This window comes from Biomphalaria glabrata, chromosome 11 (assembly GCF_947242115.1).
Source record: "Biomphalaria glabrata chromosome 11, xgBioGlab47.1, whole genome shotgun sequence".
Taxonomy (NCBI): Eukaryota; Metazoa; Mollusca; class Gastropoda; family Planorbidae; genus Biomphalaria; species Biomphalaria glabrata.
The window spans coordinates 20,791,860-20,805,780 of NC_074721.1; the positions used below are offsets into that span (position 1 = coordinate 20,791,860).

At 35.3% G+C, this 13,921-nt stretch overlaps 1 protein-coding gene across 8 annotated transcripts in view; it reads left to right on the forward strand.

Annotated features, from left to right (window-relative positions):
• Window positions 1-13,921, forward strand: part of LOC106074348 (CLIP-associating protein 1-like) — a 108,691-nt gene that overhangs the window by 14,947 nt on the left and 79,823 nt on the right. For all 8 annotated transcript variants that reach the window (XM_056004597.1, XM_056004596.1, XM_056004598.1 and 5 more), the window contains exons 3-7: window positions 319-501; window positions 756-847; window positions 1,712-1,787; window positions 2,678-2,775; window positions 8,499-8,569. In XM_056004597.1, coding sequence (XP_055860572.1) covers window positions 319-501; window positions 756-847; window positions 1,712-1,787; window positions 2,678-2,775; window positions 8,499-8,569 — 520 coding nt within the window. The remainder of the gene's footprint in view (window positions 1-318; window positions 502-755; window positions 848-1,711; window positions 1,788-2,677; window positions 2,776-8,498; window positions 8,570-13,921) is intronic.

The following is a 13,921-nucleotide window of genomic DNA, read 5'->3' on the forward strand; positions in this document are numbered from 1 at the left end:
GTGATGGACACGTGACACCCTCATTAACCATCAACCATAGAAATAGATGGGCTTTACATAATTTGCCCCTTTCACTGTAAAGTGTAAAAAGGGATTTTTATTTTTAAAAATCCATGACTTCATTAGTGTCAGAGATGCATAAAAATAGACCTGATTGAGGAAAGTTCTTGAACTGGCTGCAGAAAATGATCATAAACTGTTGGTAAAGTGCACTTCACCTGCACCATATGACACTAGGTTTTGAAGGAAATCTTAACTCACACACAGAGAGTCAGGCATAGTTCTCTATTAAGATACAATGTCATGTTTTATTTGCAGGTGTCTCTCAATGGCCTTGAGGTGCTGTGTCTTATGGTGGATAGAATGGGTGAGAACTTCAAACCACATGTGACCACTGTCCTGCCTGCAGTCATAGACAGACTGGGGGACTCTAAGGACCAAGTCCGGGACATGGCTCAGCAGTTATTATTGAAACTAATGATGCCAGCCTCAACACCTCAGGTATTGAACTGCTTATCTTGTCATACAATGTTGGAAGTGAGAAGTCAAATAGTGTTTATAATGTGGCGCTTTTGATTGCATGGTGTAAAACTTGTATAAATTTAAATATCATTGCATTATTAAATCTACATACATGCATATATTCATTTTTGCTTACATAATCACAAATTCACATATATCACTCTTAAAATGTGTGTACACAAATTAAATACACCTTTTTATTATCAATTGAACAATTGTTTGTCTTTTCCCAGTATGTCTTTGATAGACTTGGGCCTGCATTTTCTCATAAATTATGGCATGTTAAAGAAGGAATATTACTTACACTACAGAATACTATCAACAGGTAAGTTGGAAAACTGACTACTGAACAATTTATTACACTTTTTTTACTATTCCTCTTATTAGCTTCCAAAATCTTCATGGGTTTAAAAAAAAACAAAAACCTGGGTGGGTAGACAGGGTTCGACAGTTATAATTTTTCAAATTATAAGCACTTTAAATTAAATTGTATTTTGAACAAGTACGTCCCAGTGGGTATTCCTACATGTATTTATCAAAGAGTTTTTTTTTTTTAAATAAATGTTCTGGAAAACTTTTCACACCATCTAATAGTATTCATTAGATGGAATGTTTGAATTAATTTATGACAGTAAGCTTATATTTAAAATACTTAACACAATTTATTAATACACATTATCAATACTATATCACTAACTAAATCCAGTATTCTAGTCTAGAAAATAGGTAGGCAAACTATGTACTACAGAACTATGTACTAAAGTGTTCAAACTACACTGAAATCTGGGAGCTTACGTTTTAATTCTTCATAATTGAATCTTTGAAAAGTACTTTTGGCCTCATGGTTTTGCTTAAAACCAAAAGGCAGCAAAAATTCTGGGTATGTCGACATAGCCCAGGATAGATCAGAATTTAGAAATGTTGTAAAGCAGGTCAGGGCCCTCCATGGGCTGGAGCGCCACTGGGATGCATGAATGGTTTTGCTTTTTGGTGGCTATAAATTTCATATTATTCATTTGGGTGGTGAGGAAAAGTTTGAGAATGAGTCTATTATTGACTGTGACATCATACTTCAAGTTACTATTTGTTTGATGTGCCCATAGTACACTTGGTTTGAAATTACTTGATAGTTTTGACATGCTTGCCATAATAACATTTCTGTTCTCTTTGACTTAAAATACTTTTCTAGATATGGTGCTAGATGTTTACTGTTGTCCAAGATTGTACCAGACATATGTAAATTATTGGATGATCCAAGCCCACAGGTATGTTAATACGACTTGGTAGCCAATTAAGCTACAGAAAACAAATAATATATTTCTTTGAGTGTACTTTTCATCTGTCACAAAGAGTAGAAATGAAGCCAGGTCAAAAGAGTCATAAAGGCCAAACATGTGTTTACACTTGATTAATTTCCATAAGCATTTAAATATATTGAAAAACAACATAAAATACTTTTTCTATTACTTGCTTGATAAAACTAAATTTTATTAACTCTCAGAAAGTACATTTAGACATTGAATAGCTTAATTTTCTCAAAAGTACTGTTGTTGAAAACAATTTTGTAACAAATCATATTTATAAATATTATAAAATAAGAAAGGTAGATTTCTAAGAATTATTTCATATGTGCAATATCCCCCCCCAAAAAAATAAATTGACTTAAGAACTCATCTTGGTGAAAGGCTGATATTTATATATATTTATATATATATATATATATATATATATTATTTAAAAACTTGCTTTAAAAAATTTAAGGATCTAATATTTGCTGAAGATTTTAGTTGATACATTTTACATTATATTTCAGTTATAGGAGATTCTGTTTTTTCTTTGCTTTTGAATTTCTTTTTATCTATATATACATAAATTAATAAATCAATACAATATTTAAATGCTGCACTAACTGAAGTGTTAAAAACTTATTTAAAAATTATTAGTAGTTTAAAAAATCATTGGGTTTCTATCTAAGAAAATTTGGCTGTATTTTTGTATGAAATTAATGAATGTTTGACACATGTTCAAATGTTGTTTTTTATTTATTTATCATTTCTTCAAGTTAGAGAGCTCTTTCATTTTCTTTTGGCAATCCTCCAACATAACTGCATACCTCACTTAGACATAGTTAATACAAACAGCATTTATTGTACAGGTGAGAGAGGCAGCAACAAATGCATTAGTTGAAATATATCGCCATGTCGGTGAGAAGGTCAGGCATGACTTGAAGAAAATAGGATTATCTCAACAAAGGTCAGTCTTTTGGAGTATTTGAGCTAAAAGATAATATTGAAAGTAGATATTTGTAGTTGAATTTTTTTTTTTTTCATTACAGTTGACTAACTAAAAGCAAAAACTTTAACCTGCAAGAATCTAAATCTAAATTTAGATCTACCAGTAAAAATGAATAACGGCAACTAATTAATATATGTTATTCACGTTAGAAAAATAACAGATTGCTCACAGAAATATGCATCTTAACTCTTTTCTCTATGTAATTATTTTGCAGGTTATGACGAGATTATTCATTTTCCCATTTGTAGTTCACTAAATTTTATGATAAAACTTCAATAACACCAAACTATTATTTATAAAATAAAAATTAATTTATTTTGGATTTTGAAAATTACAAATGAAAACTTACAAAACTGTGGATAAGTTGTATTGGATCTAGATCTAAACCAGATTAGGTAATATTTTGATTGAAATTCAATTCATATTAATATTATTAATATATTAATGATATTGATCTATATTTTCACCAAACTTCTTCGCTCAAAGAGTTTGGACGAGCAAGAAGTAAAGGAAAGATCACTCTCTAATTTCTGCAGATAGGTCACCCCACAAAAAATACAAGAAAAGGGGGGGGGGGAGAACAAATAATATTCACCCCTCTCTGGTCGTGCGGTTTGCAAGCTGGACTGTCGTTTGGATTTATCAAACCCTGCCCGCTCCCATCCCCCTTCACCATGCTGGAGGTTTGGACTAGGAAGTAAACTATCTTTAACTCTGAAGGAACATCCGAAACATGTAAAACATTTTACAAACACTAAGTAGCAGCGCTGGACTTAACCATTGTGACCAAGAAGTCATGGTAAGAGAACAAGTAATCTACTATGTATATTCACCCGTCACTAAATAGCAGGGCCAAACTTAACCATTGTGGGGCCTTATGCGAAACGGGTTTCGTGGGGCCAAGTATGGGTAGGGAAGCGGATAATAGGTGAAATTCGGACTGTCGTTTGGGTTTATCAAACCCTGCCCGCTCCCATCCCCCTTTGTCCTGTGGGAGGTTTGGACTAGGAAGTAAACTATCGTCAAAGTCATACAGTATATCATAATAATTCTGTTTCCTACATAGATCACGCTCAATAGCAAGAATTACCAAATGTTTCAATCTATCTTTGAGAATTGTTGACCTCATGTAATTCTTCAGTAGTTTGAGGTGCTGTGATAAGTTGGCGAAAGTGACGTGTGTTTGGCTGGTTTAATGTCTAGGGGATGATTATTTTTGAAGTTATCACACACCAACCCGTCAGCATATAAATCGGGAGCAGGCACGCAACGAGACAAGCAAAGAAAGACAGATACAAAAGTAAAAAATTGAAGAATATTTATTTACATAAATATTTACATAGAAGAATAAAAAAAGGGGAGGGTTTACATCTATCTCTAATCAATACTATATTTAATCATCACTCTTGCACTTAATAAGAGAGTATGTCACTTTGTCTTCTGAACTTAGCTGGTTGTCTTGTTGATGTCGCAGCTGGCTGTGATCCTGGCTTGAGGTTCTGCAGCTGGAGGTGGCGCTCTAGCGGGTAGAGGGACGCCTGTGATATAGTTCTTGTGGAGTCTCAATCCAAAGTTCTGATATCTGTAGTGGGCACAGTAGGGCGTGTACTGCGGGCAGAGCGGATCTGCCGTGGGCAGTGTAGTTAACAGGATAAGTCCAGTGGGTTACGAAGTTCAGGCGGAGCTATGACATCTTGCACAGCCTCTGGGTCTATAGGGACGTCGTGCCTAATGGGTTGACAAGTGGACTGTCAAATAGGCAGGCAAGTAGAGCCGATAGCACAGAGTAAATGATTGAGTAGATCCAAGTAGGCAGTAGATGATACTCAATAGCAAGTAGGCAGTAGTGCAATGCTGAATAGCACTAAGTACGAAGGCAATAGCGCAGTGCTGAATAGCGCCAAATGCATAGGCAATAGGCAGGTAAATAATGCCAAATAAATTGGCAGGTGATCCAAACAAATAGGTCAGATAAAAAGGCAGACACCTGAGGGAGGCTGCGGATAAATAAAGACAAGTTAGGACATGTTTCTCATGCATCTTATCGATGCCCTCGACTGAGGTGCATTCGTCAGATTGGTAAAATTGCCTTTGAGTACAGTGAGGAGATGATGGCAAATGGAATTTGGAAAATAGAGGGATGATAGTAGCAATATAAAAATGTACATAAAAGGGGAAATAATAATCTCAAATAAACAACACAAATTGGAAGAAAAAGGGGGGGGGGAGAAATGGGGCGGTGGTCAGCGACCATGAGGGTTTGTTTACATACGACCGTCGGTCAAGAACAATGGAGTGCTTGAATGGGAAGAGCGTCCGTTCAAGGGGCGCAACTCTCGTCAAAGTAGAATGACTACAGGGGAGTTAATTCATATCTCTTTTCTAAGCGCAGTATTAGAGTGCTAGTAAAATAATTCATATCTCTTTTCTAAGCGCAGTATTAGAGCGCTAGTAAAATTATCAAGGCAGTCAGCCGAGATAAAGGAAATAAAATAAATGTACAAATATATACATGGTTGCGTCAACGATCAATTGAGCAACGTGGCATTAATAGATTAATGCAATACATAAATATATATACATATGCCATGTTTATGTTTTCTACTTACGACAGTGAGAAATACACAATGCACTAATTAAATACAAATGAAATAATAAAATACACATGATAGTATCCAGTGAGAAATATACAGAGAGTAATTAAGATGGCTTACCACCAGGTATTCCTCTAAGAGTAAGAATAAATGAAATAGTCCAGACTCGATTGCCAGCGATAGAGAAATGAGCGGGTCTGGTTTGAATTAGTTTACCTTATAAAGGCCTGGGAGAGACAGGCGGAAACAGGAAATGTCCTAGGCTTAAGATTATCTCTCACGTGGGTGAATTTGACTCGAGATGGGAGTCGCACCTTGGAGTGTCATGATGCATGTTGACCCGAGTAATTTCTTTGATCAAAGAGAGACGGGGGAGAGAGAGGGGGGGGGGGAAGGAAGATTGACTTGCATTCCACCCAAGGTGGTGTCAACTGCGGCCGTCAGACATCAGGCGGGTAAGACCAAAGAGACTGTGTGTTTATCTTTCCCCGATCAAGGGGAGATAAGTGAAAGCCCCGGTCTAGATATCTCCAAGGTGGGGACTAAGTCTAGTGAGAGAAGGAAAAGGTGGGGTGGGTGATGAAATTGGGGATAGGATTGGGAAATAATTAAAATAAAATAAATAAATAATAAATTATAATAATTAATGCTGTGATAAAATTGAGTGACTCTGACAGCAAGCTTTTGACTTGTCATAGGTGCAAGAAGCTTCTTTCACCAGATTACACAATTACGGCTAATGCATAATGCCGTTTTTATTTAATAGGATTGGCATTTACCATATTGAATAACACCCCAAAATGACAATTTTTGTCTATATATTTCCGTATATTTTAAGGATTTTTTCGTATATTTTGCAATTTCGGGAGATTTCAAGGAGCTTTTGGTAAATGGACAAGAGGGCGCGGGAAATCTGTTATAAGTTATAAAATGGTTTAATAATTTATACACCTTGAATAAGCGCGGGTCCTATGAAAGTGCAGGCCCACTGGGGTCGCATAGGTTGCAGTGGCCTAAGGCCGGCCCTGCAAAATAACGGTGTATGCGGCGTATGCTGTCGACTAGTGTTAAATAATTGAAAAGATTAAATACATATTTGAGCTTTACAAAAATTATATCATTGAGATGGCTGGGTGTTTCATTAACTCTTTAGACTAAATTAAAATTTATTTCAATAATTAAATAAATGCTAAATATAGTTCCATAGTCTTAGGTGGAATTGTATTAATTAAGCCTTAGAAAGTTATCATTTAAAAAAAAAAAGTTAATGTTACTAAATCTAGATATAGATTATGAATAAGATAAGAATTATTTTTATAGTACATAAAGGTATGTAGTATAAACTAGAACTGGTCAATAACTAAAAAGTAATCTCTTTGGCCAATGGCCAAATATATTCTTTAATATTAACCTTCATGGCCTGAAATCTAAAATTCATACTTGATTAATGTGCCACAACCTCCTACTTTAATGTGGTATTTCTTTTCCTGTCTAAGACCTTTTGTCTGTGCTTGATAAGTTGTTTAAGATAATGCAGATTAGGTGTGCCTTTATTGAAAACAAAAATGGAATATGGCTGCCTCATGTTTCTGTATGGGAAGGTGACCACTACACACAGGCCTCTCCAACTTGCTTTTGACCTGGCCAGTAATAGTGGGAATAAAAAAGAATTGGCTTGTCCTAACTTGTCTCATTTTGGATATCTTGTTTGGCTTGCCCCTTGTAGCTGTATCATTGCTTTGCTATCCCTACAACTGTGTCAACCTGTAAAAAGTAGTGTGCATTGTAAGTTTTGGGCACATTTTATTTTTGAAAATATACAGTATATATACATATTATTCTTTTACAGTCTAATTAGTGACGTACATATAAGGCTCTGTGTGCAGTCTTTGCTGTTGTAAAGTTCCTCATTCAGACCTTGTGATCTATAGGGCAGATGATGTAAAGGTCATCTGTTTCTTTGGCCCACGGTTAACGAGGGTGTAATGTGACCAGCACAATGACCAACCGCCTTTACTTTCCCTAACTAATGTCAGGTACCCATTAGAGCTATGTGGATCTGAGATGCCCAAGGATCCTGAAATTAAAAATAAAATCCCAGTCTCCAGCAGGATTCAAAGCCAGGACTATGGTTTGGAAACCAAGCACTTTACTGTTCAGCCACAATGCCTCCAAGTATTAGTACTAGCTAATGTCTAAGTATAAATTAGCAGAATTTTCAAAATGATTATTTTTTTACTTTAAATATTGAAATTGAATATATTGCTATACTTTCTTACTATCTAAGTGACATAACAGTACACCTACAAAATTACTTACACATTTTATAGCTGCTTCCCCTTCACCTAACTCTAATCTGTTGGTGCACAATACATGGTCTGGACTCTACAGTCTCTGAAAACTACTCATTTTAGATAAGTGTTGTTGTCACTGGAAGATTTCATTTGTTTGTCAATGTAAAAAGTTCATGATGAAAATAACCTGCACTTCATGTTTTCCATTCAAGAATCTTTTGTTAGTGATACAGCCATGCTCTTTTCACCCTTAATCCCCATTGCTTAAGATAGCCATGCACCATACATCTACAGGGACTTTCTGTAGTTTTAAACTGCTACAGCTTTTAAAATACTTTACAAAGTTGGAATAAAAGTTAAGCTCTATGATTTAAATTATTCCTTGATTAGACTAAAAAATGTAATCTAAATGTAAAATGAACAAATATTTACTTGACTAATGTTTAGTATGCTGGTGAAGTAGATCTTAGCAGAGGGCACTGGTAAAAGAAGCTTTAGGTTGGCCAGTAAAAAAGTCTGAAATGTTTGTATTTATTGGATGAGCTAATTTTAAGGTACCAAATCTAGTTTGAGTATATATGACATTTCTATGTAGGTTAGAACCCAGGCACTGGCTTTACTTCATAGTTATCCCACCCTCTAGATTAATTTCTAAACTCTATTCATTGCTATTTTGAATGAATAAGTATAGCCTTAAATTAACAAAGCCTGCATTGGTATCTCATAATGTCATTGTTAAACTTCTTTGTAGCATCTTTTGGTTTTACTTTTATGTTTTGTTTTCTATTTAAAGGATGAATGTGTTAAATTCAAAGTTTGAAGAACTGAAATTGTCAGGGAATATGTTACCTACAGCAGATGTTGGTAAGTACAATCAACAAATTTATTCAAAAAAAATAAAATATTCAAGGGAAGTAAATCAGATCAAAACAGTTTATTAATATTCAAGAGTTATCTCTCTTGCTGTCGCCTGGACGTCATTGTGGCCTAGTTAGACTGTGTAAAAATTCTTATCATGACTGAAGATTTGATCTGAGTTGACATTTAACTTGTTCTGCTGAGCAAACACAACTGTCCTCAGTGTGAAATTTTAATGCTGGTCATGTCCAGTGGGCCAAGAGAACATAAGCCTTTCTGTTCTTATCTTTTGAAATTCTAGTTTGTATTTGACTTGCTAGTCAGTGAAATGTGTAGTTGCTAACAAGAAAATCTATATACCTTTGTTATTCTTTGTTGTAGTTGGCATTATTAGAACTCATGAATAGTTATATATTTCTGCTCTAATCAATTGTGAAAAATAGTTACATAGGAAACTTGTCAATTATATTTACATGTCATAGTTATTCATCATTTGATCCAAAAAGCCTAAAACTAGTCACTGTTCAGTTCTTTTTACAGAACAATATCAATTCATTTTAATTCCTGATGTGGTATTCTATTTATTTCTTAGTTTGGTCTGTCAACATAAAACTGGATAATTTCTAATGATATTTAGAATAAGTCTTCATTTACCATGTTTCTGATATCACCTAGTTTATTCTTGAAACAGATACTGATATAAAAATACTGTGTTGCCTTCTTTTCTTGGTTGACAAGGCTTTATGTTTGCCTGATTGTAATTGTTCTTCTTTAATTGCTTTGTGTGAAGGCTCCTATTTCACCTGAATCAAATATTGCTGACTTGTGCTAATCACTGATGTGTTGAAGCTATTATCTTGCTTTCTAAGTCTTACCTGTTTGGCCTGGGGGGGGGGGTCAGTTTTGATTGTACATAAAGAAGGAAAGGGAAAGGTGGTGGTATGACCACCTGGTCCAAGCCCCCTCCCCCCCCCTCCTCCCTAATTTGTGTGGTTCAGCATGACTAAGTTGATGTTATGTAGATATATTCAGAGATGACTTGATAACTCCTTGTATCATGGCTGAACATCTGGTAAAACACTTCAGTTGTATCCAATGGACCATCTACAAGAGTCTGTTATTCCTCTTGTTCAATTTCTTCTCTATATTTATGTTTACCACCATTGTAATAAGCTCAGCTTGCAGGTTTAGTTTCTCCTTTCCATGTCACTTTCTGTTTTCTCATTGAAAGATTCCTAACACTCTGTATGGGACAAGAATTGGATCTTCTTATTTCCCTCCAATCCCTGCAGTCTTCAATGTGCTCTATTTGGAACAGATTGTTTCTCCTTTTAGTTTACAGCTTTGAGTGTTTGACAAGTTTTTTTTTTTTTAAATTCCAGTCCCTAAAGAAATATATTTTATTCTTGAGTCAGTCTTAATTAAGTCTCAATACACATGTAGGCCCCATTTAAAGTCATCATGAAGTCATTTTGTAAGTCAGTTTTTACTTCATGGTGTGAATCTTTGTACTTGCAAAAAGATTGATAATTTGTGTAGATCATTGAAGACTAAACAGTGTAACATTTCTATCCCTTTTCCAGTTCAAGTTAAACTCAGTGTCCCCACTGAAAGAAATAGAATCTCTCAGGTCTATCATTTCTCTGATCTGTGGCTTCAGTGTCTAGTGTGAAGGTAAAATGAAACTCAGCATGTGTGAAGAAGGGCAAGGCTTAGGTTACACTGTGTGCCTGAACTCTGACCCCTCTCCCCCAGAACCTTTTTCTGTCTTTTTAGCAGGATATAAGTTTATGGTAGATAGTCTTGGAATGTTTAGGGTAGATAGGACCATTCAGAAATTGTTGTTGAATGAAAAGAAAAAGGACTACTATGTGGTTTATAGGTTGGTTTAGCGGGTTGACATTTAGAAGATCCCACCTGATGATTGATTGTGCAAAGAAATATTGGTAATGGTAATTCTTCTAAAATAGAAAAACAAACAAACTTTGTACTGCCTAATTCTATCTGAGGAAGAAGTACTTGGTAATAAAAGTGTAATTAAAAGTTACTTTTTGAGGGAAAAAAAGGGGGATGGTGAGAATTACCCCCCCCCCCCCCCCCACACACACACACACCACCACCAACACCAACACAGTTACCAGTGAAGACTGTCTTTAGAGGGAGAAGTAGTACCAAGGAAGTAGACTTTTGATTGTACCACACACTTTTCTCATATAGAAATACGTTTTTAATTGGGTGTTCTAGATCTCGTTGTGACTTTATCAAAATAACATGGAGATTCTGTTTGCTATTTTGATTGTGACAGCTTGTCCTGGTGATGAGTGACATACACCTTACTGGCATATGGTTATGATTGAATAGACCTGTTTGTTTGTTGCTTTTGATTGTAAGTGGACAAGATAATCATCATTGTTAGAAATACATTAATGCATTCTATTGGGATACTTTCCCCTCGAGATCGCAAGGCACATGTTCATTACCTAAGATTCTTTACAGATTAATTAATGAGTATGATGTGTGGTCAGCACAACCCCATCCATTGCTTTCTCGTGTACTTCACTGTAAATAAATCACATTTAGTGATCAGTTTTGGGATTGATGTTCTCTAGGTTTGTTTTGTTTGTTAAGCCTTCTCTCTCTCTCTCTCTTTTATCCATTCATTGGTTTATACATTGATTTAACAGTCTTGTCAGCATTGATAAATTGTATGTAGATACAGCTCTTGAATTGTCCCATCCACCACTTGTCAACTCATGTTTCAGTGATACTAATACTAGCATGATATATGGCTGGGTTTGGACAAGACAATGTAGAGATCAACTTACCTGATCTATGGAAGGAATTGATTCCATTCAAACTTATCCAAGCGTGGCTCAGTCGTCCTGGGTCAGGGAGTGGTTACAGTCACAGACAGTTGGACACGAGTTATTTACTTTGGATCAAATTGGTCTAAACCCTACCAGGAGAGTGGATCAAAGCCTTTTTTTTTCTTTCTCCCTATCCAGACAGATCGTGTGTTGGCAAAGCTCTACCAAAGTTCCTTTTGACCTCTTTCCATTTCTTCCCCTTTACTCTGGTTGATTGCCAAGCCATGTTCAAGTCTTAGCACTGTAGTACTGAATCGAGGTGTATATCACTATCTGATTGTTTCTGTACTTCTTCAGTTTGCATGGGCTCAATGGTACAGTGCTCACATGATCCTAGATTTTGTGAAGTGCTTTGATGTTTGTTGATGTATGGAGCCAAACGGTAACTTCTTGTTTCACTGTGTGCTAGAACCACACTGTTTAGAGGGTATCACTTGGAGGGAGACCATGTATTGTAATAAACAAACAATTGACTTATAAGTATGAGTATTTATGGGATTATGAGTATAATGTGTTTTTTTTTCAATTGTAACTATTGTAAACATGTCATGACCTAGATCAGTGAAGTGACAGCATTATTGAGCAGCCCATTGTGTTTTACTTGGTTCTCTTGCCCTCATGACCATGTCCTAGTTACAGACTGAAGTTAGCGTGTACACATCCAATGTGAAACATTTATTTCCTCCACTGTTTCAAACTCATCTGAACTGGTCTGTAATAGGAATTTTCAGAACAACTTTAGAATTCCAAAACTTGGTCAGAAGAAACCAGTATTGTTAAAAGATTTCACTTCTAACAAACTGTACTTAGTATCTTTCTGAACCTTTTTATCTTTTGCTTGTGATTCTGGATTAAAAAGACAATTAAAACTATATCTCTTACATTGTCCCTTACACTGAATGTGAAAGATCAAGACAACCTGGAGAATTCAAACAACGGGGACACTTTGTAGTTCTGTACTTCTGAGAAATGATTGCTTTAAAAAAAAAAACAACATATTTGGTCTGTTTGGTACAACGAGGTCTGGTGCAGTTTTCAAATATCTCATGAGAATTATACAAGTTGGCGATTTCGACTTTCCAATCCCCACCAACCCAACTCGTCAGTAGAAGTAAATGATGTGTGTACGTGTGCTGAATAGTTAAGATTTAGATCTACCTGTGCAACTTAACTGAATCTAGAAATAAAAAAAAATACATGTTTTTTTTTTTGTTACAATCTTCCAAAAAAAAAAGCCCTATGTAATTATGGTTCAATTTTAAATTTAAATGGGAGAAATACAGAAGTATCAAGTTTTCAACACAAAAACACAGTTATTTCATTTCAGTTATTTTATTGACATTCGTGTGTGCTTAGGTCTTTATGATGCGCTCACTACAGCGACCTGAGTAGAGGACATCTGTTTCTCTCACACACTTTATTGGGCGAGCACCACGGCAATGTACAGGTGGTGAACTAGTCCTCCATCAGTAGTCAGTCTTGACAAGTACACCTCAGAGTAAACAAGTGTACCTACATTTGACTAAGTCAAGTTTTGTCTTTTAAACTTCAATTTGAAACTAATTGAGATAAAATGTGTTTGCTAGCATTTTTAATTTGGTGATGAATCAATATTAGCCCTGTAATCAGGGCGAGGTCTGTCATTCCTTTTTATTTCAGATAATGATGCTGATAACCTAAGCATACATGTTCTATACACGTAGTATTAGGACAGAGGGAACTAACAAGAACTGAGCTACTTCATGTGTGACGTTATAGGGTTTGCTTTAGTTTGTAACACACACTATAGAGATATATTGATCCACTTAAAGCAGTCTCACTGGTGCCCGTGGTGAGTGCAATGAAAGACGAATGACTATTAACAAGTCATTGATATTGCTCATAGTAAAACACAATGACGTGTCTTAAGTCTCTATTTGCCGGTGGGTTTAGTCTCTTGCATGTCTTTCAGTGTTCGGAGACTAATGTCTTGTCACTGCCACGCCTTATCAAACTTTGTTTCCATTTTTCTTGTAGGATGGATTCTAATTTCTCTCTTAGATACACTTCACTGTCTACTACGCAGCAACATTTTTTTTTTTTGGTCAAACAGCAATACACTATTTAAAAAATTGTATCTTAACTTGGCATCTAAAACAACAGATTGTGAATACTTGAATGTATTGAAATAATGTTCAAGTGAATACTGAAATAGATTGAAATAATGTTCAAGTGAATACTGGAATAGATTGAAATAATGTTCAAGTGAATACTGGAATAGATTGAAATGATGTTCAAGTGAATACTGGAATAGATTGAAATGATGTTCAAGTGAATACTGGAATAGATTGAAATAATGTTCAAGTGAATACTGGAATAGATTGAAATGATGTTCAAGTGAATACTGGAATAGATTGAAATGATGTTCAAGTGAATACTGGAATAGATTGAAATGATGTTCAAGTGAATACTGGAATAGATTGAAATGATGTTCAAGTGAATACTGGAATAG